At 44.7% G+C, this 27,040-nt stretch overlaps 1 protein-coding gene across 2 annotated transcripts in view; it reads right to left on the reverse strand.

Moving 5' to 3' along the window:
• Nucleotides 1–2,876: 2,876 nt before the first annotated feature.
• The window catches only part of SLC33A1 (solute carrier family 33 member 1), a 41,552-nt gene continuing 17,388 nt past the window's right edge, over nt 2,877–27,040 (reverse strand). For both annotated transcript variants that reach the window (XM_040349228.1, XM_040349227.1), the window contains exons 4-7: nt 16,273–16,457; nt 15,364–15,481; nt 10,374–10,589; nt 2,877–5,903 (exon numbers count right to left, since the gene is read on the reverse strand). In XM_040349228.1, the coding sequence (XP_040205162.1) occupies nt 5,727–5,903; nt 10,374–10,589; nt 15,364–15,481; nt 16,273–16,457 (696 nt within the window). In that variant the 3' untranslated portion in view covers nt 2,877–5,726. The remainder of the gene's footprint in view (nt 5,904–10,373; nt 10,590–15,363; nt 15,482–16,272; nt 16,458–27,040) is intronic.

Here is a 27,040-nt window from a genome sequence, read left to right on the forward strand (position 1 = left end):
AGAATGCACTACAGTTGTGGTGCAACACCAAAATATATTTTAAACGAACTTTAAAAAAAAAAAAAAAGGAAGGAAGATTATTCATTGATAAAGGATTTCCGAATTTTTCAAAATCACAGCTCAATTTTAAGAAACAAACAAAAATATAAAATGTATTTATCACCAGAATATGCAATATCTGGATACAACCTTTTGCGCGCTGAGGCTGATGTAGTGTGCTGCGCTGCCATATATAATATTTTCAAGCATTGAGGTGTGCCGACATTCTATTCAAGGTGAATGTGCCAAGTTAGGACAATGCTTGAAAATATATACATTACTGCGCAACTGTTAAACACATTCACAGGTGTGAATGAGACCTAAAGGCTGGATTCAGCAAACTGGTTCAAAGGGCAGACTTTAAGTGTCAGTCCACACTGGGGCGACCGGTCAGGCGACTTAGTCGCTTGACAAGTCGTATTCCATGCAGTGCAATGGAACCGTTCTAACTCAAGTCGCTCTAATGCCCCGTACACACCATCACTTTATGTGAAGAAAAAAAATGACGTTTTTAAAAACGTCAATTTAAATGACTGTGTGTGGGGGAAAACGTCGTTTTATGTCTTCTAAAAAACGACCAAAAAAAATTTAAGCATGCTTCAATTTTATGTGTCGTTTTTCAAAACGTCGTTTTTTACTTCACAGAAATTGACCGTGTGTAGCAAAAAACTTTGTTTAAAAAGACGTTTTTACACCCGCGCATGCCCAGAAGCTACTTATGAAGCAAGCTTCAATGGAAAAACGTGGTGGAACGTAACCTCGCTTTGCTAGAACATTGTGAGAAAAACGATGGTGTGTAGGCAACTTCGTCTTTGAAAATTGAAGTTTCAAAAACGTTGTTTTTTACTTCACAGAAAATGTCGTTTTTTTTCATCACATAAAGTGATGGTGTGTACGGGGCATTAGACTACCTGGGGGCGACTTCGAGCAGCTTGCGCTGTGTAGGGCGGCTTCAGCGTCACACAACTTTAAAGCTGACTAGTGTAAACCGGCACTAGGGTGTATCATATAAAACTAGTGAAAAGGTGTATTTTTTTTTTTAAATGCAAGAAGATTGTTTTTTCTTTTTTTTTTCTAAAGCAATTCCTAAAATGTCAGGTGCCCTGTAAAAAAAAAAAAAAGGTTCTTAAGATCCAATTCACATTATGTAGACATGCTGCATTTTATTGCAGCGCATCATCCCAAATCGCACTGCAATGCGAGGGTCTGATCGTGTGAAAGGGGCCTTACAGATTATTTTCCTTCAGAATTCAGTATGTTTTGTACACTTCAAACAAAGCTCATATTCTGGTTGTTTGATTTTGTGTTATTTTTTATAGTATGTTGGTATTGTGTTGGTTGTTATCTGGGGTGGTGTTAGAGAAAGTGATGTATGATTTGTATTTGGTAGTTTGCCCTTATATTTTAATTGTATATATATTTTATTTGTAGTGTAGTTTTAATTTTGTTATTTGGTAATTGTGTTGTTTTTGCATCTTGTTCTGTCTATTGTTGTGATCTTGTATTGTCTTTGTTAGAGTGGAGCTCCACCCTAAAGTCGAACTCACGCTAATCGGAACCCTCCCCCCCTCCGGTGTCACATTCGACACCTTTCAGGGGGGAGGGGGGTGCAGATACCTGTCTAAAGACAGGTATTTGCACCCACTTCCGGCCACACAGTTTCGGGCAAACTGCGGGCAGAACGTCACCTTACGTCCTCCCCCCCGTTGTGCTCTGGGAACACTCGGCTCCCAGAGCACAGCGGGAGCCAATCAGCTACGCAGCGCAACTTACGCATGCGCCGTAGGGAACCGGTAGTGAAGCCGGAGCGCTTCACTTCCTGGTTCCCTCACTGAGGATGGAGGGGGGAGCAGCAGGTTGACGAGCGATCGCTCGTCCTCTGCTGCGGACGGCGCTGGACTCCAGGACAGGTAAGTGTCCTAATATTAAAAGTCAGCAGCTGCAGTATTTGTAGCTGCTGGCTTTTAATATATATTTTTTTCATGGCACATCCGCTTTAAGTGTGTCTGTGTCGTAACAATTTCCCTTTGGGATTAATTAAATCTTCTGTATACAAAACAATTTTTTTTTTTTTTCATAAAAAGGGAGCAGCGCAATGCGATAAATCGTGCACCAAACTGCCCCCTTGCACAGCTGGCAACGCAGAGCGTCCAGAGCGGTGAATCACTCCTGAAACTCTGCGTTGCCGTGTGAATTGGTCCTAATACTTGCTGGCGAGTAGAAAAACGTTGCGTTCTTGAAAAGCCATGGGCGCTGTTGGTATCCAACACTTCCAGGTGCTTCAGATACCCGGTTCCCCACTGAGTTCTGTGGTTAGTCCCGCTGTCTACTATGTTGCTATAGGACACCCAGAAGTGTTTGATACCAACAGCATCTCACAGATCTCTGAAAAAATGATTTAAACATTTTACAGGATATCTGTAATTCTATTTTGTTACTCTAGCGACCGGGTCCCTTTAAACGATAAAAATGACCTGCAATCTTATTCACCGTTTTGCGTAAGCCTTTATAATTCTATAAAATACTCTTGCAAGAAACATTTTACATTTTTAGTGGTAAATTGGGAAACCTCTTCAAAAGGTGTTTTTCTCTTCCATGATTTCAGGAACGGAAGGTTGCCCATTTTTAATAAAAGTGTACGCAGCCTACATAGATCAGCCTTTTTCTAATTCAGGTACATTACTAACAGCTGCTATCTGGTTGCTACACGTTACAAAATCTCATTATACGCAACACTAAAAATGTCTAAGGGGGCATTTTCAGCAGGCGATCCGTGAGCAGATCCTCTGCAGAAAAAGGACAGATGTCACTTTTGTTACATTTGCGCATTTTAAATGTTTTGGTTGGAATCATGACAGTGGACTGTGGCGGACCCACGTTGGTTCTATGGGTTTACCGATGTTAACAGACTTCTTTCAGGCTACCTCTAATTGGGTTCAGAAAAAAGGATATAGTCCTTTTCGTTTTTTTTTTTCCCTGGACTTGGAGGTAGGTGAATGTAACGGATGCAAGTCCATTTACATCTGCCTGTACGTAGACCTGCAAGAAGCTTCTGATCAGATCTGCCTAAAAAGAATGACAGGCGGACCTGAGGGGAAAGTCTGCATGAAAGGGGCATAAGGTTCCTTTCACACAGGCATTATTAGTTTAGTCACATTTTTTTACTAAGAATACTGATTCATTATACATCCGTTTTTGCATCCTGGGAGTTTAAACCCAGTGCATAGGGCTCTGGGGGTTTAGCTGGGGGGTGAAAGGCACAGGTGTCCTGTCCAGTCACACTGCTGGCAGCCTATGAAACTGTATGAGAGGCTGACAGCTGCTGCAGCTGGATAAGGCACCTTGTGGTACAATTTTTTGTAGGGCTGTATACACCCAGTGGCAAATGCTCAGAGTGTAAACTTCTTGCATTCCAGGCATTCATGTGGACGCAAACTGCTCTAAATAATTGTACCACTAGGTTCCCCCATTCAGGTGCAGCAGCTGTCAGCCTCTCATTGAGTTTAACAGGCTAATGGCAGAGGAGCTGGATAGGACCACCTGTGCCCTCCCTGCCTTCAGCCAAATGTCACAGCTTCATGCACCAGGGCTAAATGACCATGGGGCCATGCATTTACTGTTGTTGAAGTAACTTATCATAAATGATAAGAGTATAAACAAGAAATCTGTTTCTTGCATATAAACAGACTAACGCAAGAGACCTAAAAAGGACGACATCCGCTTATGTCCACAAAAACAGTAAAAGATGCAGACCTTTTCTGTTTTTTTTTTTTTTTCATAAGTCCATTTACATTCGCACACCCATAGACATACAGTACATTATGATTCAGTCTGGATCTATCTGAAGAACTGACAGACAGGTCCAGACTGGGCATCTATGTGAAATGCACTACCAGGCTTTGGGCTGCACAGTGTTGCGAAAAACGAGTCAGGTTGGTTTTCTGCTACATTCTGGTGTGCAGAGTTAAAGCACCACATGTTAACATGCATGAGTTAATACAACGTACCAGAACGAAGTGTGAATGAGCTTTTCAGGGCTCATTTATAGAGCAGCCAGAACAGTGCCTTTATAATAAAGTACCTTTGGCACAATTATAAACCTCTACTTTATAAATGTGATCAGCGCTATGCTCGCTTTGGAAGTTTAAAGCAAACAGAATGCCATAAATTATAATGAATAAGAAAGAGTGCTCAAGGTCATCCGACAGCACTCTTCTCAAAAAAGAAAACAAGAACAGAGGGCGGACCAGCCTTGCGCATTACCTTTCCAACACTAGTAAGCCTACTTTGGACTTTTTCATCCCACCCAAGTCTACTGGGCAGAAGATCTTGCTGGATGAGGCCAATGAAGGACTTTGCAATAACTGTATGATTTTATCACTCGTTTGTAAGTACACCATTTTACTTTTAATACATTGTGTTGCAAATGTAATGCGCAAGGCTGGTGTGCCCTCTGTCCTTGTTTTCTTTTAGAGTTATTCCTGGGTTCGCCCTGACTTGTTGAGAGTGGCAGCACAGCAATCTTTTGAGCGCAGGAGCATTTGTTTATTTTTGCATTGGAGCACTCTTCTTCTATCAGTGTACGGTATGTTCTTTGCAGTGTTAAGCAGAGGACAACTGCAGGACATTGAAGATCAGAACGAAAGAGGGGGGTAAATCGAACTTTAAATTAAGTGCATGTATAAATCTACCTCCATCCCTAATCTGGAAGAGAATGAGGGAGTTGTAGGACTTATGAGAGAGGTAACAAGAGGACAACTTCAGGACATTGAAGGTTCTGTACTGCACTATGCATGCAGTAAATAAATAAGCTGAACTCTAAAATTTCAGTCACTTCCTAAAATGTGCTGGGTTACCTCTGAAGTCCAATGAGGTGCAACCCACCTTGTGGACTTCTTTTCAAAACTAACAATTTTGCTGAGTGCTGGAAGTAAAGCTATCACTACGCTCCTGGCGTTCTGACAGGATAGATGCGGCTTTCTCATACAGCAGCAGCACTGCCTGCCCTCCCCTATGCCTTCCATTCACAGAAGGTTTTTTTATTTTGTCAGTGCATTCACATTATACAAAGCACTCTGATTGGGCAGAAGGATAGGGGGGGTGGGCACAGCAGCTGCATATGACTTCAGGAGCTGAGACCAGAAGGTCCAGCATTGGTAGTTTAGTGATAGCTATAACCCTGGCGCTCAGTAAAAATCTAAATTGTAAATTAAAAGGGATAAGTGCATGAGGCGGCTTGCTCCTCGTTAGACGTAATCCAGTACATTTTACAAAGTGGCTGAATTCCTGAAGTTCAGCCTTAATTATAATTAGGCCTCCAAGTGTACCTTCTTCTCTAGGTACGTGCTTACAATTAGGAGACACACTAAAAAAGAAGGGGTTAACCGACCCATGTAACAAACCTCTTTGTTTACAATGGAACATTATTACTCAAGTGTTGATTTTAACACTTTAGTCACTTAACAGCATGGCCACTGTTTCAATGACTCTAAAAAAGCTATTTTTCTGGCTTACTTGTACTTTTCTAATGGATAACACATTGCAGACAACCCATGTAGCTGTGGCTGAGAACTTTCTAAGCTGCCATAAACAGTATAGCAAGGATTTATATTGTTTTCTATAAAAGTTGATTGTAGCACTGTTCTTGGGTAGAATTGATTTCAGTTATTCAGTTCTTTCTTCCAGTTTTAATAATAAATGCTCCTCCGCTGGCACCTCCACGAAGATTGCCTTTCGTCCTGCAGTTTTTTAAATGAGGGTCCCAGAAAGATCCACCAGCAAAATCCAATGACCACACATATAACAGACTCCACATAATAACCATCTAGTGTTGTCACACATGTGCCACCAAGTTTTACGCACAGCTGAAAGAAAACATGAAGAAGGAAAAAAAAAAAAAAAAACGAAAGGGAAATGTAAATATCTTATTGAAAAATAAATCAAATGAAGATCGTTTTAATAAATTATCTTGGAGGCAAAACGGTCTGGGTTTACCCACAGCAAACAATCATGAATATAGAACATGTAAGAAAATGAAAAGGAAACTGACCTTCTGATAGCAACAACACATGTTTTCACTCAGATACTTTCATACTATATAAAATACACATTTAGGCTAATCATACATGCATTGATTTGTTTTGTTGGGCTCATGGACTGAATGAGAGGAATCTTGTAGATCAGGGTTCCATGGAACCTTAGGTTTCCTCCAGATGTTGCGCGGGGTTCCTTGAGCAATGAGTTCACACTGACACCAATAATTTTTTTAGCTTTTTTGTAAGGAGGTAATTCTTTGCATTTATTTTCCTAATTATTCGCAATTGTAAGGCCCGGTTCACACTGATGCGACATGCGCTCTGACTTTGTAGCATATGGCGCGTCAGAAGTCACACCACCATTCAGTGCAATGGAACCGTTCTAAATTGGTGCAACTTGAGTTGGGCCAACTTAGAAAAAGGTTCCTGCACTACTTTCGGTCTGACTTTGGTACGACTTGCATTAACCACTTCCATACTGAGCCTATTCTAGCACTCCTCTCCTACATGTAAAAATCCTATTCTTTGTTAAATTACTCGGAACCCCCAAACATTATATATTTTTTTTAGCAGAGACTCTAGGGAATAATATGGCAATCATTGCAACTTTTTACGTCACACGGTATTTGTGCAGGAATTTTTCAGAAGTGTTTATTTCTTTTGGGGGGGGGGGGGGGGGGGCGGGGGAGTTTCATGAATTAAAATAAAACAGTAAAGTTAGCCCAATTTTTTTGTATAATGTGAAAGATGATGTTACGCTGAGTAAATAGATACCTAGCATGTTACACTTTAAAATTGCGCACACTCATGGAATGGTACCAAACTTTGGTACTTAACCACTTAAGCCCCGGACCAATATGCTGGCTAAAGACCCAAGGGGTTTTTACAGTTCGGGACTGCGTCGCTTTAACAGACAATTGCGCGGTCGTGCGACGTGGCTCCCAAACAAAATTAGCGTCCTTTTTTCCCCACAAATAGAGCTTTCTTTTGGTGGTATTTGATCACCTCTGCGGTTTTTATTTTTTGCGCTATAAACAAAAAGAGAGCGACAATTTAAAAAAAAATGCAATATTTTTTACTTTTTGCTGTAATAAATATCCCCCAAAAACATATATAAAAATTGTTTTTTTCCCTCAGTTTAGGCCGATACGTATTCTACCTATTTTTGGTAAAAAAAAAAAAAAAATCGCAATAATCGTTTATCGGTTGGTTTGCGCAAAATTTATAGCGTTTACAAAATAGGGGATCGTTTTTTTGCATTTTTATTTTTTTTACTAGTACTGGCGGCGATCAGCGATTTTTTTCGTGACTGCGACATTATGGCGGACACTTCGGACAATTTTGACACATTTTTGGGACCATTGTCATTTTCACAGCAAAAAATGCATTTATATTTCATTCTTTATTGTGAAAATGACAGTTGCCGTTTGGGAGTTAAACACAGGGGGCGCTGTAACATTTGGGGATTACTTTGTGTGTGTTTACTAGTGTAGGGGGGTGTGGCTGTAGGACTGACAGCATCGATCGAGTCTTCCCTATAAAAGGGATCACTCGATCGATGCGCCGCCACAGTGAAGCATGGGGAAGCCGTGTTTACACACGGCTCTCCCGTTCTTCAGCTCCGGGGAGCGATCGCGACGGAGCGGCTATAAACAAATAGCCGCGCCGTCGTCCCGGATCGCTCCCCGAAAGGACCCGACCTCCGCATGTACCGGGGGGGGATCCCGATCGGACCCCCCACCCACGTCAAGCAGAGGACGTACAGGTACGTGCTTGTGCCTGTCCGTGCCATTCTGCTGACGTATATGTACATGAGGAGGTCGGGAAGTGGTTAAAAATCTCCATAGGTGATTATATTTATGTATTCATTTTTTAGCACTTTTATATAAAGTGCGTGATAGGTCCTAATTATGGAGAGATGTAGGGTCTATAAGACCCCACATCTTTCCTCCAGGCTGGAAAGACGGAGATGAAAAAAAAAAAATTAAATGTCTTTCCAGCAGAGTCCCCGGCTTTGTTTACATCAGCCGGACGTGACGTCATAGCGTAACGAATGGGCCCCCGAGGGTCATAGAGATGACTGGACCAGAAATCTATATAATCAACTTCCAGCGGCGACCATATTGTTCTCCGGCTCGCTGATCATAGAGGCTAACCCAGAGAAGTACCGGAGGGGTGGCGGCAGGGGGGGCGATGTCTCTTCCCGCCGCCTGTAAGAACAATCAAGTGCCTCATCTGCCGCTACGATTGTTCTTACGGTACACAGAATCGCCGGCTGAAAAAGATGATATCTGAATGATGCCAGTAGCTGCAGGTATTCAGATAGCCCCACTCAAAATCCAGGATGTCCTTGGGCTGGAAGTGGTTGAACCACTTTCACATCTTTATACCATCCCCTCTATGTGAGGGGATGGTATGAAGCATATATATATATATATATATATATATATATATATATATATATATATATATATATATATATATATATATATATATATATATATATATATATATATATATATATATATATATATATATATATATATATATATATTTATTTATTTATTTATTTATTTTACACACGCACACAGTGGAACCTTGGATTACGAGCATAATCCGTTGCATTAGAATGCTCGTAATCCAAAGTGCTTGCCTATCAAAGCAAGTTTCAATGGAAACGAAAATACTGTATTTATCGGCGTATAACCCACACAGGTGTATAACACGCACACTAACTTTAAAAAGATCGGCGCCCTTTCCGCTCCGGTGTCCCCCCAAATCAGGCCAAATGCGGTACTGCACACGCTTTGGCCTGAATCCTGCTCGTATTGCGAGACAACACTCGCAAACGGAGTTAGGATTTTTAGAAATACAGTGCTCGTATTGCAAAACGCTCGTTAACTGCGTTACTGGCAATATAAGGTTCCACTGTGTGTGTGTGTGTGTGTGTGTGTGTGTGTGTGTGTGTGTGTGTATGTATATATATATATATATATTTTTTTTAGGGTTAACTAACGCATTAAAAAAGTCGCATGCAATTCGTGCCCAAGTCACGCTGGGATTCGGCTTCGAAGTGGTGGCAGTGTAAACCGGGGCTTAGGAGCATTCTTCCCACTGACCATCACACTAATGTATCATGAGTTGTAGAGTAGATATAGTAATTATTAGCAGGGGGTTGGCCGAGACCAGAAAGTTATTTCAAGGGTTCGCTGTGTTGAAAAGGTTGAGAAAGACAGTTATAGATTCTTCCATCCACGCTATACAAACGCTGATGGAGAAATTGCCACTGCTAGCTAATGTATTCATGCATACATGACAACCACAATTGTCCGAATACAGTGACTGATTCTAATAGCATGCAGTCACTGTTCGGCCAACAGTTTTCTACCTGGCTCCTTTTATATTTTTCCAGTTGAAGTTCGTCAAGCTGGGTGGTCCCGACTGGGGGACCCATGGCTCAAATCTTGGCAGATTATTGTCAAAGCAGCTGAAAATGTAGCCATGCTGAACGGCCAGCTTAGTGCCTATTGCACATAAATGATTCTCAGACACTAATCTACATGTGCTTTTAAAAAGGGACTGTAGCTTTCCTAAAATTCAAAAGATGTATTTTTAAACATAAAATCGTGAGTTTCCCATAGCTACTTCAGCTACTAGAGTTGTGCTTGGCCCTGGTTCCTTCTGTAACTCACTAGTAAAGTTGTCTGTCACTGTCATGGCTCACAAGTTAAATTAACTAAACTAAACTAAAAGTTCCACTGTTACATACTCTGAACAGGCAGGCTTTTTGTCTCTTCTGCAATAAACTACACCTACCTACCAGCGATACCCAGAATGTAAACTGAGCTGCGCATACATAGTTCAGCCTACATTGGCTGACCCGATCCCTGTGTTTCAGAATGACTAGGTCCTGCACACATGTAGGAGTGACATCAACATGCCCCAGCCAATGAAGGTGGCTGAAAACCGGCACACTGGGGAAGGTGTGGGCAGAAGCAATGGACTGTTGGAAAAGCGAGTATTGATTCCTTTAGTTCTGCTTTAAGGGAACTTTAAATACTTTCTATCCACTGGGAACCACAAAAATTATCGCAAACAATTGCCAGAAACTAAACATTCTACAACCCACAAGTTCAATTGGCCGAACGCAACAATAAATTGCCTGTATAAATTATGGATTTTGCAATTTTGATTCCATCTGCTTGCGGCCAATTGAAAGCATCAGATTATGCCTGAACATACTGTATATACAGAAACAGTATAGTTTACAAGAAAAGTATGGCATATATATCAGTGTACCTCAGCAGCATCATGATCAGCACAGCTCTCTCCTACTGCTCCAACACACTCTTTACTTGTCAGATGATCCACAAACCAAAGTGCTACGGTAGCAGGCCAATTGCCTCCAAGATTGGACACTGTGTTTAGCAGGGTCATATAAGTTCCTCCAATGAGAGGATCGCTCACTTTGGCATTAAAAGCCATGATTGCCACAAACATACTATATAATGAAACCTGGAAAGTAAAAGATCAAATGTTACAGGCTATTAATGTACATTAAAAAATGTGACCTCAGAGTAGACAGTTATATGGTAATTATTAATCAACAGATACTATTTTCATTACTAGGTCTTTAAAATTACTATATACTGTTAATAACATTACCAAAAAAAAAAAAGAAAAGAAGAACTGCTGGATTCATCACAATTTCCCTCTTAGATTGTAAGCTCTAAGGAGCAGGGCCCTCCGATTCCTACTGTATTAAAGTGTATTGTATTTGTACTGTCTACCCTCAAGTTGTACAGGGCTGTGTAAACTGTTGGCGCTATATAAATCCTGTATAATAATATATGCTTATTTAATACTAAAGGCCTTTGTGGGTCAAAGCAGCCACCAAGATGATGCTCACAGAAAGGAATAGCATCTGAACAATATCTTTGCTTTCTTTTACTACAGTATCTTCTTCACATTAGGCTTTATTGTATTACCTCGTACCATGTCCAAAATACTAACAAATGTGTGTCCATTCCTACAGTGAGGGAAACAAGGATTTAATCCTCTGCTGATTTTATACGTTTGCTCACTGACAAAAGGACTGATCAGTCTATAATTTTAATGATGGGTTTATTTTAACAGTGAGACAGAACAAAAATATCCAGAAAAACACATTTTAAAAATGTTATAAAATTGATTTGCATTTTAAAATTGGTGAAATAAGTATTTGACCCCTTCACAAAACAGGATTTGGTACTTTGTGGCAAAACCCTTGTTGGCAATCACAGAGGTCAGACGTTTCGCGTAGTTGGCCGCCAGGTTTGCACACATTTTAGGAGCAGGGCTCGCACTCGTGTCAGGCAGGGCATTGGAGGAGCAGGACAGGCTGCATCGGGAACAGAAACAGCCATAGGACACACGTCGGGCCACTTGTCCTGGAGGAGCACAAAGCTCAGCTGCTCTTGCAGCCTGCCCTGCTTACCCAGCCTCTCCGCGGCCGGACTCCGGGGGTGGAACCGAGTGATCGGTCATGGGGGAGGCGCTGTCACTCACAGCCTGTAGGAGACCCCATCTCCTGATCTTTGGACTGGTGACAAAGACTGCCGCTGCCAGACATGGGGAGGGAGCTGGAAAAAAGTGCCAGTGCCCCAAGGTAAGAACTTGTCGGGTGGTGGGGGGAGCACTAGGGATGAAGGCTTCCATAGGGGGACCAATCCTTATCACTGGTATGTGACCCCTCCACCTGACTCCATCCCTCAACCTGGCTGCACCCCCCTCTCTTGTCCACCTGGCTCTATCCCTCAACCTGGCTGCACCCCCCTCTCCTGTCCACCTGGCTCCATCCTCCCCCCACCTGACTGCACCCCTTTCTCTCCTGTCCACCTGGCTGCACCCCCCCCCCAAATCTCCTGTCCACCTGTCTCCATCCTTCTCCCACCTGGCTGCACCCCCCTCTCCTGTCCACCTGGCTCTATCCTTCCCCCCACCTGGCTGCACCCCACCAAATCTCCTGTCCACCTGGCTCCATCCGTCCACCATAAGTTGTGGTGCTAAAATTATTGCATTAAATTTATATTATCTTTGGGGGGGCGATGCAAGTTGCTGGTCTCGCCTAGGGCGCAAGATATTCTAGCATTGGCCCTTCTTAAGAGGGGATTTGTCCAGAGCTAGGCCACTTCAGGACTTTAATGTGCTTCTTCTTGAACCACTCTTTTGTTGTCTTGGTCATGTGTTTTGGGTCATGCTGGAATACCCATCCATGACCCATTTTCAATGCCCAGGCGGAGGGAAGGAAGTTCTCACCCAAGATTTGACGGTACATGGCCCTATGCAGTGAAGTTGTCCTGTTCACTTAGCAGAAAAACACTCCCAAAGCATAATGTTCCCACCTCTACGTTTGATTATTGGGGATGGTGTTCTTGGGGTCATAGGTAGCATTCCTCCTCCTCCAAACACGTTGAGTTGATGCCAAAGAGCTTGAATTTGGTCTCATCTGAAAACACTTCACCCAGTTCCCCTCTGAATCATTCAGATGTTCATTGGCAAACTGCAGACGGGCCTGTACATGTGCTTTCTTGAGCAGGGGAACCTTGTGGGCACTGCAGGATTTCAGTCCTTCACAGCGTAGTGTTACCAATTGTTTTCTTGGTGACTATGGTCCCAGCTGCCTGGAGATCATAGACGAGATTCTCCCGTGTAGTTCTGAGTTTATTCCTCACCGTTTCCTTGATCATTGAAACTTCACGAGGTGAGATCTTGCACGGAGCCCCAGATTGAGGGCGATTGACAGTTATTTTGGGTTTCTTCCATTGCGAATAATCGCACCAACTGTTGTCACCCTCTCACCAAGCTGCTTGGCGATGGCCTTGTAGCCCATTCCATCCTTGTGTAGGTCTCCAATCTTGTCCCTGACATCCTTGGACAGCTCTTTGCTCTTGGCCATGGTGGAGAGATTGGAATCTGATTGCTTCTGTGGACATGCATCGTTTATACAGGTAACCAGCTGAATTTAAGAGCACTCCCTTTAGGCTGGGTCCACACTATTGCGAATAGGATGCGGGGGTTTTGCCTGTATCCAATTCGCATAGCAGGAGATTGTGACCGGCTCTCTATGGAGCCAGTTCACACATCTCTGCAGCGGCTCTGGTGCGAATTGCACAGTAGTCTTGTGCGTCTTTTGGTCCGTTTCAGGACCGAATTCAGCCGAAAATTTGGGCTGAAATGGTGAATGGAGACGCACTGGACTCCTGCTGTGAGCCGCTGCATTATCTGGTGTGAGCCCAGCCTCAAGAGAGTGCGCCTAATCTCATCTTGTTACCTGTATTAAAGACAACTGCGTTTTTCTGGATATTTTTGTTGTTATTCTGTCTTGAAATTATAGACTAATCATTTCTTTGTAAGTGGGCAAATGTAGAAAATCAGCAGGGAATAAAAATACCTTTCTCCCCTCACTGTAAGTGGGTAACTTGGATAGGTGGAAGGGTAAATAGAAAATGATACACAGTGGCCCAGATTCAGGTAGATCCGCGCAATATTTGCGTGGGCAAAGGGCAACGATTTTTGCTCTGCGCCCACGCAAATATTTCGATTTGCCCACGATTCACGGAGCAGTAGCTCCGTAAATTGCGCGGGCGCTATGCTAATTAGCCCTGCGTAAGGGCGCCTAATGTAAATGATCCCGCCGGGGGCGGGAATCATTTAAATTAGGCGCGCTCCCGCGCCGAGCGAACAGCGCATGCTCCGTCGGGAAACTTTCCCGACGTGCATTGCGGCAAATGACGTCGCAAGGACGTCATTTGCTTCTAAGTGAACCTGAATGGCGTCCAGCGCCATTCACGAATCACTTACGTAAACGACGTGAAATTTAAATTTCACGAGCAGGAAGGGAGGCTATACTTTAGCATTGGCTGCCCCTGCTATTAGCAGGAGCAACCTTACGTTAAAGTCGCCGTACGGAAACTCTGTACCTTGCGTGCGCAGGGCCCGCGCAACTTTTGTGAATCGGTGGTAGTATGCAATTTGCATACTATACGCCGATCACAATGGCCGCGCCCCCCTAGCGGCCAACGCAAGAATGCAGCCTGAGATATGAAGGCATAAGGAGGCTTATGTCTGTCATATCCTAGGCTGCAGTCCGCGTAGCGATGTTCCTGAATCAGGGGCATTCGCTACGCGGGAGCAAAACAGCTATTGCGCCGCGCAACTATGGTTGCGCGGGCGCAATAGCTTCTTGAATCTGGGCCAGTCTAATTTGGGATGGTCTTGTAGTGAGGGAATAGGCAGAACAGGAATGGTGTGTTATTGCAATTTCTTCACACTCAGAAAACGTTCACAACTAGTACTTTAAGATCGGTGTAAGTTTAGAAATGTGCAATTGTTATTTGTTTCTGTTTTAGGATCAGGAAACGTGAATAGATGTATTGTACTGAAAACAAAATAGGGAACATGAGCAGCTGAAGGAGCCAGACTTGAGAAATCACTTCTAAAATCTACAAATTCAGTTTAAAGGAGAATGAAATATGGCAGTGGTTCATCTGTGGGCACATTCTCAGGTGCAAAAAGCATGAACCGTATTTTGGTTGTATGCTTCAAGTCTATGTTTGTGGGCAACAGTGCAGTAAACCTAAAATGTGTGAACACTAAGGAATCATCCCGATATAGTAGTAAAAGGACAGCGAGTATTTTGGGACTTTGTGAACACTTACCATGCAAAAAGAAAAAATTATTTTCCTGTATCATACAGTTTGCATAAAAATCATTTTTTATTTCATACAATATAAAAACACATCTCGTTGTCTGTGAAATACATTACAAAGATAAGTGCATAAAATCTTCTTAGAAGGACCTTCTATTACTCCTGCTGACAACAACCATTTCTCTCACGGACACCAATGATGGGGCACTATTCCTCCCCACTGACACCAACGATGGGGCACTATTCCCCCCCCACTGACACCAACGATGGGGCACTATTCCCCCCCACTGACACCAACGATGGGGCACTATTCCTCCCCACTGACACCAACGATGGGGCACTATTCCTCCCCACTGACACCAACGATGGGGCACTATTCCTCCCGAGCCAAAAGGTGTTTTTCACTCTCACTGATTGAGTCATTTTCTACTCCCGCTGGCTACATACAGTTTCCCCCCTATAAGTATGTAGGGCAGTGAGAACTGACCCTTTGTTTAGAACATTTTGGGACCCCTGAATTAAACTTGTTTCAGTCACTAGAAAAAGTCACAGCATTACACATATAAAATTATAAGTAATAATACTATTGGATAGTGTTACCTGATGTAAGGCATAGCTCAACAGAATAGCAGCATAGTAGTAAATAGGGAAGCCTCCTTCATGGCTTACGTGTGGCGTCCACCAAACTAAAAAGGCAAATAGTAGGCCCATAAGCAACCTATAATAAGAAGGCAATGTTAGAATAACAGCAGAATGTGAAAAATAAAAAACATTGTCAACCTTTTCTCTTTGCCTCATGTGTAAAACACTGGGTAGACTAATACTGAAAATAAATAAAATAAGGACACTTACCTGTCCTGTACCTGCTCCCCCCTCCCCCCTGAAAGGTGCCAAATGTGACACCGGAGGGGGGGCATCTGGACAGCGGAGGTTCCATTTTTGTGTGGACCTCCGCTTTAAAGTCAAAAAGTAGAAAGTAATAAACTTCTTGGCAAGAATCTCTTGCCGCCCGAGTGTACAGACACTCCTTTCAAAAGAACCACGTTTCTTTTGGAAGGCAAGAACGCAGTGACATCATCGCGTACAATGAGCATGCGCTCGTCACATTCGATGCCGTCGCCGTCATCTTGCTGCACCCTACCTATGCCTAGGAAGCTACCGCGCATGCGCCAAAGTCATTTCGAGCATGCGCGGGTTTCCCACGGCGACAGGCAACTATACACACTCTCGGGTTTCTCAGCAGGAAAACACTGCTGAGAATCAGGACAAGAAAATAGAGAACTTGTTCTCTATTTTTCCCGTCGAGATTTTAGGCAGTTTTCTTGACGAGAAACCTGAAAGCGTCGTACACACACTTGGTATACTCGGCAAGAAAGCTCTGCCAGCAGTTTCCTTGCTGGTTCTTGCCGAGAAAACCGAGCGTGTGTACGAGGCTTTATTGTGTTTTTCTGCCATCTTGGAAAGGTACATACCATTTATTTAATTATTACTGCATTTGCATTCACTAACCTGAATGGCATGGCTTTGTGGAAGACATCTAACGGTTTGGGTCCAGCAGTGTACCTGCTGATTAGTAAGGGCAGTAATATTTGCAGTGGAACCATTGGAACAGCCAAAAGAGCCAAATGTTCTTTTGGAACTCCTCTTTCTACAAGCTTAAGACCCGTAACTGCATCAGCAGCTGAAAATCCAATCTGCAGACAGAAAACAAAGAACACATTGAATTTTAATCTGTAAATAAAACAGTAGTACTGAGGTAAAATAAGCACTCCAGTCACATAGCAGCACAGTCATAAATGGCAGTTTATAGATAAAAAGGGAATTATTTGTTGTGTAGGTCATCATAGATTAAAATTACCCAACAGATTAACTGTATGCCAACACCTGATGTCTAAAAATCCAATAGGTAGCTTAGAGTAGCATTTCTTAAAAAGAGGAGCTCCAGTCCGTAAAAAAATAAAATAAAAATTAAAGTCAGCAGCTGACTTTTAATACAAGCACACTTGCCCATCTAGAGATCCCGCGATGTTGGCATCTCAAGCCGTTTAGGCAATCGGCTTTGGGTGCAGGCACCGGCATTTTAAGTAAGGGAAACCGGCAGTGAAATCTTCAGGCTTCACAGCCAGTTTCTTACTGCGAAAGCATGAGTCGCGCTGCACATTTTGAATGGTCTTGCCGTCTTCTAGGACGTGTGTGTGTCCCAGAAGGCAGCAGGGGTAGGAAATATCATAGATTTCCGATCTTAACCGGAAGTGGGAGTGGGTACGTTTCAAAACATGTACCTGCCCCCCAACAAAAGTGCCAAAATGTGGCAGTGGGGGGGATGGGGGGGAGCATGAACTCGCAGCACCATTTAAAAAGTATGCAAAATCTTGAGTCACCCCAGACTAAAATGTAAAAAAATTTAAATATGTTACTTATCAATGGGCAACCAGAGCCTGGAACAATGAACACAACCACCTTGATGAAAAATGGACTGCCTACTCCCAACTCCTGCAGTCCGGCTCCTCTCTCGAGTACACGCACAAAAATACACTTTAATAAAAGAGAAAAAAAAAAAAAAAAAAAAAAAAAAAAAAAAAAAAAAAAATGGACTTCACATTAGAAGTCCCGCTTCACATCAGATGTCTCTCCATCACATCAGGGTCCCCCTATCACCATGCCCCCAGTCACGCAGTTCCTTATTCACATCAGAGCCCTACATTTTGGCTCCAGCAGTGCGGCAGGGCTAGATGGTGAAGGAGGTCTGGAGGAAGCCGACTTCTGCCTTCTCCCGAGTACAAGGGGGTGGCTCTGCATGCTGCCTACTTTGAAGCAGAGTTATGCATTACCATGGTGCAGACAAGCCAGCTGCTAACACCATGGCAATGAATGATGCCATGTTGCCTGCCCTAAAGCATCACTGGCTGTTGTGGCACTGGTGGCCAGCAAACTCGCACCATGGTAGCCCATAATGCCAATTCAGAAGCTGCGTCCTGTGCTTGCAGCTCCCTAGGGGAGCCCAGACTGCAGCTTGGTTGAGAAAAACTGGCTTAAGCCCCATTCACATTTGGGTGATTAGGAATCAGGGACATAATTGGTGCGATTCTGCCCACCATTTCAAATCGCAGCAAAATGCACAAACTGGTCCCTTAACTTCTTTGGTGCAACAAACGCGCATAGGGCAGCCCGTTCAAATGAATGGACTTGGCCAATACGTGACATGTGGAAAAGTGTGTCAATCGTGCTTTTAAGAATCACAAGTGGGAACAAGTGTTCCTACTACATGATATATGAACAGTGCCTTAGAAGATAGCTGTACTTGATATACAAAAAAAAAAAAAACATTGGCCAACCTTAGTCTGCAAATCAAGCAATAAACTACCTGGTAACCCTTCTGTATAAAACTGGTGTTTTGCTGCATCTCCCCTCTTGACTGCACTGACTTACAAAGCCAGCTAGAATATAAAACAAACCTAAAGTGTATTTCTACTTTTGCAGCCGAATTGGGATAATACCAAATTTTATATTTGTTACATGTTCCCATTCACATAACATAACTTAAAAAAAAAAAAAATTGCAGCTCCCCTTTTTGATGCTCTTCTTTGTAAACTTGAAGGAAAAATTCTTAAGCTGGCCATAGACGGATTCAATCCATTTATGCGCAAGCTGATTTTACCCAAGTCGATCCATCAATCAACTTGGGTATAACCAACATGTCAGATTTTTAGGCCCCTTTCCCACGGGAGCGGCGGTAAAGTGCAGCTATTTTTTGCGACGCTTTACTGTCAATTTCGCGGCACTGTTCGGCCGCTAGCGGGTCACTTTTACCTTCCCACTAGCGGCCGAGAAAGGGTTAAAACCACCTGCAGAGGCGCTTTGCCGGCAGTATAGCCGCTGTGCCCCATTGATTTCAATGGACAGGAGCGGTATACACACCGCTCCAAAGATGCTGCTAGCAGGACTTTTTTTACCGTCCTGCTAGCGCACCGCTCCAGTGTGAAAGCCCTCGGGGCTTTCACACCGGAGAGACAGTAGCGGCTGTTTCAGGTCGCTTTGTAGGCACTATTTTTAGTGTTATAGCACCTGCAAAGTGACCCAGTGTGAAAGGGGTCTTATAGTAAGCTAAAAAAATAATAAAAAAAAAATAAAAAAAATAACCACTGGGGGAGGTTTACTAAACCTGGAGCAGACAGAATCTGGTGCAGCTGCGATTAGTAACCAATCAGCTTCTAACTGCAGCTTCTTCAATTCAGCTTTGACAATAAAAACTAGATACTAAAATTGGTTACTATGCACACTATGTTACTATACTCTTCCAGTTATAGTACATCCCCCTCACTGTGTGCTCCTGGCAGGGAAGGCTCCCTGTCCCCAATGCCAGGAGAACACAATATCTCCACGGAAGGAATTCCCCCATCTACGCTGACTGTTTTGATGGGGGAATCAAGCGATTTACTTTCCTGCAACCCTAGGTTGCAGAAAAGAAAATCGTATTGTCTATGGCCTGCCTAAATTCACTTTGTTTATGGAAGGTCTGGAGGGCTATGTTTGTCATAATTATCCCAGTCTGTAATGGGCAGGCAGATTCCATTTCATCAGCTGTACACTAGATGTAAAAGGAACACTAAAGAGAATTTTATTTTTAAAATAACAAACATGTTAGGCTCCTTTCACACTAGGCGGACTCCGTCTCTACAGAGTCCGCCTGCTCCCACCAGCTTAGCGGGAGATCTGTCTGCAGATCTCCACTGAGCCGACGGATGACAAGCTCCTCTCTGCTCACTGAGCGGGGAGGGGCTTGTCAGGCGCCGCTGTCTCCTATGGAGAGATCTGATGAAATGGACAGCATGTTTTCATCAGATCCTACCCGATCTGATCCGCCATGGACGGATGGGGACGTATCCCCCTACGTCTATTTTTAACGGATCGGATGTCAGCGGAAATGTCTCCGCTGACATCCGACACTCCATAGAGATGCATGGAGCGGCTGTTCAGGTCCGCCATCAAAACTGAGAGGCGGACCTGAACGGTCCATCCTTGTGAAAGGGGCCTTATACTTACCTTTACTGTGCAGCTCAGAGTGGCCCCCAACCTGGTCTTCTGGGGTCCCTCTGCGGCTGTTTCGGCTCCCCTCCGCAAGAACTTTCCACCTTCATGCGAGCTCTCTCGTATGGTGCTAAGTTCTTGTGGGTGCGCTCCCATGATACAGCCGGTGGCTATAGCCGCTCACTGCATCACTCGGCCCCGCCCTTCGGCGTGCTGCGTCATTGGATATGATTGTGAGCCAATGGCTGTGCTGCTTTCAATCAACCAATGAATGAGCCGAGAAGCCGACCGAGAAGCCAGCGCATTCACGGCATGGGACTTTCAAAGGGGTCAGGTAAGTAAACGGGGGCACGGAGGCGCCGCTAATGCTCAGATGTGGTTTCACCTTAATGCATTAAGGTGAAAAAACATGTACCTTTACAACCCCTTTAAACACTATGGCCCCGATTCACAAAGCACTTGCGCTGACGTATCTCCAGATACGCCACGTAAGTGTAAATATGCGCCGTCGTATCTGTGCGCCGGACCCACAAATTAAGATACGCCTAAAAATAGGCTTCATCCCGCCGACGTAACTTGCCTACGCCGGCGTAGCGTGGGCGTATATTTAGGCTGGACGCATGGTGGCGCTCCCATTGATCAGGCATTCAAATGAGGAAAATACGGCGATTCACAAACGTAAGTGCGTCCGACGCAGGCTACGACTGGTGCGCGTAAGTTGTACGTCCGGCGTAAAGTTAAGCCCCATAAAGGAGGTGTAACTCAGCAGCAGACATGTAAAGGTCTGCATCAGGGAACACAAGCCGGCGTATTTTACGTTGGACGTGTGTCTGGATGGGCGTAGATTACGTTAATGGCGTAGGCAGTGATCCGCCGTATCTTAGGTAGTTGTTTCGACGTGGTTATGAGAATGCGCATGGGGATGCGTCCATGACACGACGCATGCGCAGTTTGTTCAACGTACTTGTCTGGCTCTCCAACCATCATTTGCATGGGGTCATGCCTCATTTGCATTGCTTAGCATGGGGCAAGCCCACTTCCAGTTACACCGGCCTGCGCCTTCAAAATCTTCGCCACCGCGACGCAGCTTTGGGAGCACTGGCTTCCTGAATTGAATTGCCTCTCTGCGCTGCGTCGGCGTAGCGCACATTGAGATGCGCTACTGTGGCGTAATGTGCGCCCGCTTTCTGTGAATCCGGGCCTGTGTGTCCTAACAAAGGCATAGTATGTCAAGGAGAACTGGATTTAGACAGTGCCCAGCTTCTCTATTGGGAGAAATCACAGTGAAATACTTGCAGTCTGCCATGACACTTTCTCCTAAAACAGCTAGGCCAGAAATATTTTTTTAATTAAAATTAAATACCGGTAGTTATATATAACAAACAGATAGCTGGGTTTTCTCAAATGTGACTTTAAAATGTGATCTTCAGATTGTGACCACAAATTCAACTCCTCTCACTGTAGATTGTCTGATTTTTATGTTATTTTGCCAAAGTATCATTTATTTGTGGCTGGATAAATGATTAGGTGTTATACAGTACAACATATTATAATGAAAAGTCTTCCTAATCCCTTCACACTTCTAGTTAGACTACATTTTAGAATGGCGGGCACCGGAATACTCCAAGTAGCTTATTAGTTAATCAAACAATCGCCTGGTTGTACAAGGAGGCAAGCAAACACATCCGGCATTTAAAGGAAGATGGTGAAAACTATAAGTAGATTTTCATTGTTCTGTTTTTTAAATTGCTCAGTAAATAAAATAAGCAGACTATACAAGATATTTTGCCCAAGCCCAAAAAGTAAACTGCATTTAATAGATAGGGATGTTGAGAGTGTAGAGTATTAATAGGATTTATTGCAAATCTGTGCTTGAGCAATATAAATGTCCCGTGTTACGAACTTCTGAGTACTGTTGGCCAATGATTCCCTAAGCTTGCACTAAATGAGAAACAGAAATACAATTATATATAATCATATTTTATCCCTTATACTCTAGTAAGAGTCCATGCACAATAGGTTTAAAAAAAAGACAGACGCTTGGTGTCGGACAGCCCAGGAAGCACCAATTGCCCTGGTTGAATGTGTCGTGATCGGAAAGGGGGGCGCCCGCCCCCTAAGAGCATAGGACTGTATGATAGTCTGTCTGATCCACGAGAAATGGTGGCTGACGAGATCGCCAGGCCCTTTTGTGGACCGGATACCGACACAAAAAAGTGAGTCAGACCTCCGAAACGGAGCCGTAGCTGACAGGTACACCCGCAGAGCGCAATATCCTCGTTAAGGTGAAAAGACGAAACCACCTTCGGAAGAAAGGAAGGTCGCGGGCGTAACACCACCTTATCCTTATGGAGGACCAAGTATGGTGACTTGCAGGACAAGGCCGCCAACTCAGAAACCCTTCTGACAGACATAATGGCCACCAAAAAGGCCACCTTCTGAGAAAGCGTCAAAAGAGCAATCTCTCCGATGTCCTCGAAGGGAGGTTTCTGAAGAACCGAGAGCACCAGATTCAAATCCCATGGGGAAAGAGGTGGTCTAAGACGGGGAAGTACATGACAAACCCCCTACACAAAAAGGTACCTACCAGAGAATGGGCCGCTGAAAGAACACAGCCAAGGCTGAGATCTGACCCTTAATGGTGCTTAAGGCAAGCTTCTGATCCACACTGCACTGTAAAAACAGCAGGATCCTGGACACCGAATACGTCTGTGGACGCCAACCAATCTCCTCGCACAGAGATGTAGGCCTTCCAGGTGCGATGGTAAATCTTCCTAGAAGAAGATTTGCGTGCCCTCAACATAGTAGGAATGACAGAGTCGGAAACACCTCGGTCCCTTAGAACCTGCCTTTCAATAGCCATGCTGTTAAAGCCAGCGACTGTAAAGCAGGATGGAGTATAGGACCTTGAGACAGAAGGTCCTCCCGCATTGGTAGCCGCCAAGGCGCATCCGCCACTAGGCGCACGAGATCGGCGTACCAAGGACGCCGGGGTCAATCCGGGGCAATTAGAATCATCGGGATCCCCTCGGCCTCCACTATGCGGAGCAGCCGGGGAAGCAACTTCAATGGGGGAAAGGCATAAATTAATCGATACTGACCCCACGGGGCTACCAACGCGCCTGGACCTGGCCACGAACCTCGACACCTTAAGGTTGAGACGAGAGACCAGGAGATCCATATCCGGTGTTCCCCATCTCCTGCAAAGGAGTTGAAACACCTCCGGATACAATGACCATGTCGCTGCTGCCAAGCTCCGAGTTCCCCCCCTGATGGTTGATATAAGCCACCGCCGCGGCGTTGTCCGACTGGATCTTGATCGGGCGGCCTTGCAACCTCCTTAACCACAAGGAGAGGCATAGCCTAATCGGCCGAAGTTCCAAGACATTGATCGGTAGACGGGATTCTTCTAGAGTCCAACGATCCTGGGTCGACTGGACCCCCCCAGCCCGTGAGGCTGGCGTCAGTTGTAACCATCAGCCACTGAAAGGGGAGAAAAGACTTCCCTGACCGAAGAGCCGGGGATCTCAGCCACCAATTCAAAGAGGCCCTGACCAGGTGGCTGCCTGAATCTGACGATCCAGCGACAATGGAGATTTGTTCTACTTGGACAGGATCTCCCTCTGTAGTACTCGAGTGTGGAACTGGGCATACAATACAGCCTCCAACGAGGCCACCATGAGGCCCAGAACTTGCATGCAAAAAAAAAATCGAAGGGACGACCATTTGCGGGACGCCAAAACTCTCACTGCAGACTGGAACGTCTGCAATTTTTCCAGGGATAGAAAGACCCTCGCTTCCGAGGAGTCCAGAATCAACCACAGATATTCTAAATGCTGAGTCGGAACCAGGACCGACTTCTGAATGTTCAACACCCACCCAAATTCTTGGAGGTTCTGGCTGGTTATAGACATGTCCTTAATTCTGAGCCAGAAGCTGCTCTCAGAAGAAAATAGTCTAAGTAGCCCACGATGGCAATGTCTCGCTGTCTCAGCAAAAGCTAGGATTGGTGCAAGCACCTTGGTAAAAACTCTTGGTGCCGACGCCAGGCCAAAACGCAGAAACCTCTGGTAACTTGCGCAGATTGGGACATGCAAGTATGCGTCCTTGATGTCCAAGGACGCCAGAAAGTCCCCTGGGTGGAGCGCACCTACCACTGAGCGAATTGATTCCATGCGGAACTTTCTTACTTTCACAAAGGCATTCAGAGCCTTGAGGTCCAGGGTCCAGGATCGGACAGACCCCGCCCTTCTTCGGGACCACAAACAGATTTGAATAAAATCCCTGAAACCTCTCATCCTGCGAAACGGGTAAAATTACTCCGCAACTTAGCAAGTCCTTTACTGCCCCCAACAGGGCAGCCCGACGAGCCGGCAGGAGGAGAGGGAGATCTGAGGGAAAGAATCTGTTCGGGGGATAGGAAAGAAACTCTATCTTGTACCCCGAAGAGAGTACCTCGCAGACCCATTGATAGGAGAGCAGAGAGGTCCACCGAGTCGTGAACCTGCAAAGCCGTCCCCCCACCCATAAGTCGGGCGGGGGCAGGCCTTCATGCTGGGTTTACCCACGAGGCCAGCGCACAGTCCCTCAACAAGGTGCCAACCCCGACAGCAATGAAACAGCAGAGGGAAAAAGGGAGCAGGGAAGGGAGGATACCCAAACCCCAGGAATGCTCAGCCGTACCACCCCACCTAAGAGGGAGGGACTGTACTTACCCGTCCACGCGACGACTTCACTGGACGCATTCCAGACAGGCGTACAACCGCAATGGAGGTAGCCGTCGGCCCGGTCCACTGTGAGTGGGGCAACACCACAGCCCAGTCATGAGCGGACCTCGGAGCAAAGCTCACTGGCCATCCCAGGAGTCATGGGGCATGTCGTGGCAGACCCAACCTCTTTGCAAAGGTGTGCTTACGCTCGCTGGCCGGACTGAGAAGACTACAAGGATCTATAATATCCAGCCTGTCTCTCAGCCGACAGAAGTCAAAAAGACAAAATAAAATAAAAACTTTTCCTCAGGGCGCTGGGCCCAAAGGGAGCCATACGTCCTTCTTCTTTGCTAGGCAGAATGAAACAGACTGCATGCTGCAGGGAGGTGGGTTATGTCCTGGGTGGGGCTGTTCAACTCTGTTAAATGACATGTATATGAATATCCAACATGTTTCTGCCTAGTCCTCTCCTGTAAACAGGGACCATAACCCACCTGTCAAGAATTAAGAGGCTGCGTCCGTCCATGGACGATCAGAGAAATGTTTTTTCCCTTGGAGTTCTTCAAATCAGTGTGCATGGACCCTATATGAAACAGGGAACCTATTTGGCCAAGAAAAAAAAAAACATTTTTTTTTTCAAATTGAAACAACCACAGTCTTTACTGAAGTTACAAGCCCTTCAAAAGTTAGACCACAACACTGAACTTAACTATTCATATAGCGTGTCAAAGAGCAATAGGAAGGGATAGGTATAAGCAGTCAAAAAGGTATACAAGGCGAGGAAGTGCATTGGTACACAAGAACCCATAAACAGTACCCAGAGACTAGCAAGGTCTACATATACTGCAGCCCCAAATTTGAGTTGTAGCCCCCGTTGACCAGGGTTCAGGAAAACAATGAATTAACTGAGGCCTCCTGATAAAAAGACAATTTCAGGTGCAGGTAGCAGAATGTTCCAATGACCAATCCCATGTTTTATTATATTTGGTGGGGCAGCTCTTATAGACATAAATGAGCTTCTTATACAGAAGGGTAAGATTGACTTCCCTAACCCATGATTGGATGTTATGTACGAATATGTTTTTTGGCAATGCTGGTTCTGGTGGTGTTTTGTTGCATTATGTTAATTTCCTTGACTGTAAAATAAAAGAATACAAAAAAAAAATGGTTGGGGCATTTCTCAATTGAAGATAGTGGAAAAACATACAATTTGGAATGTAGAGCACATGGTATAAAAAAATAATGCCCAGAGGGAGCAGTCTGGGATTATCAGAAGTTCAGGAAGCTGGTTATTGCACCAAAGGGGAGTATGAGCATGTAGGGTAGGGGGCCCTACATTTACACATGGCCAGCTCCCAAAAGTGGTGGTAAGCCATACCCAATAGGTCATAGGTTTCCTGGGCTCATCTAACCCCCCAAACACCACCAACACCCCCCCTCCTCTCCAAGTTCAACCTGTTGTGGGTGAGAAGCAAAGAGGGCTGCAGGTGTGCAAAAAAGTGATAAATAATGCTGTATGTCTGTCTTGACAAGGTGGAAATTCTCACCGGTCTACATTTTTTTTCTGTTTAAAAAAAAAAATCTCCAGCGCAATTATTCCATTAATGCAAATGCACATGCCAAAATGAGCAATTGGCTGATTTAAGTCTTTTTCTACCCCACGGGCTGTAACTCTGCTGACATTTAGCACCGCAAGTGCTTGGACAACTTTTTGCATTTGAACAAAACATCAATGTGACCTGCTCTCCAAGATACTGCATGTCTGTTTTATCCTTATCTAAAAAAAACATTGCCCCTTATGTGTAAAGGTTATGTGTAATGGTGTGTATCCTATTATCTGCAGATGTCTGCTTTTGCTTAAGCCGCCCGCAAGGTCTTTTTTACAGCTATTGGACACCATCTTCAGCAGCTGTTTTCTGGCGTCGTCCTTTGTCATGTTTATGCAAAAAAATTAAAAGATGTGAGGTCTCCCCTAAATCCATACCAGCTCCTTAACAGAGTATGCAGGCCAGGAAGGAAGGGAGGGAGGGGCATGCGGACGCTCCCCCCCCCCCCACTGATCCATACTAGGCCACATGCCCAACATGTGGGGTACCTTGCCATGGAGGAGGCCCTCCCCGGCAAAGCACTTTGTTCCCATGTTGATGAAGACAAGGGGCCTCTTTCCCACAGCACTGGCCTGATGGTTGTGGGGGGAAATCTGGAAGCCCCTCAGATCCTACCTCCCCCCATATGAATCATTTACCCAAAAAATATTAGTAAATAAAAACACAAAAGACCATTACTGAAAATAAATAAATAAAATGTCCCCCGATGTACATCCATCGTTTCTGCACAGATGTCAATGTAAATCATGTCCCAAAATCGCACAGAAACTACTTTTTGAAATTGGTGCAGCGCCCCAAATGCGGCGTCATACCACTTAGGACGGTGCCATTGCCGGCAAATGCCGCCGATTTGATATGTCAAATCACATGTCAAAACGCACCAGTGTGAACCAGTGGTAAAGTGAACTGTAGCCCCTGCTACAGAGAAAAATA

This window comes from Rana temporaria, chromosome 4 (assembly GCF_905171775.1).
Source record: "Rana temporaria chromosome 4, aRanTem1.1, whole genome shotgun sequence".
NCBI classification, from domain to species: domain Eukaryota; kingdom Metazoa; phylum Chordata; class Amphibia; order Anura; family Ranidae; genus Rana; species Rana temporaria.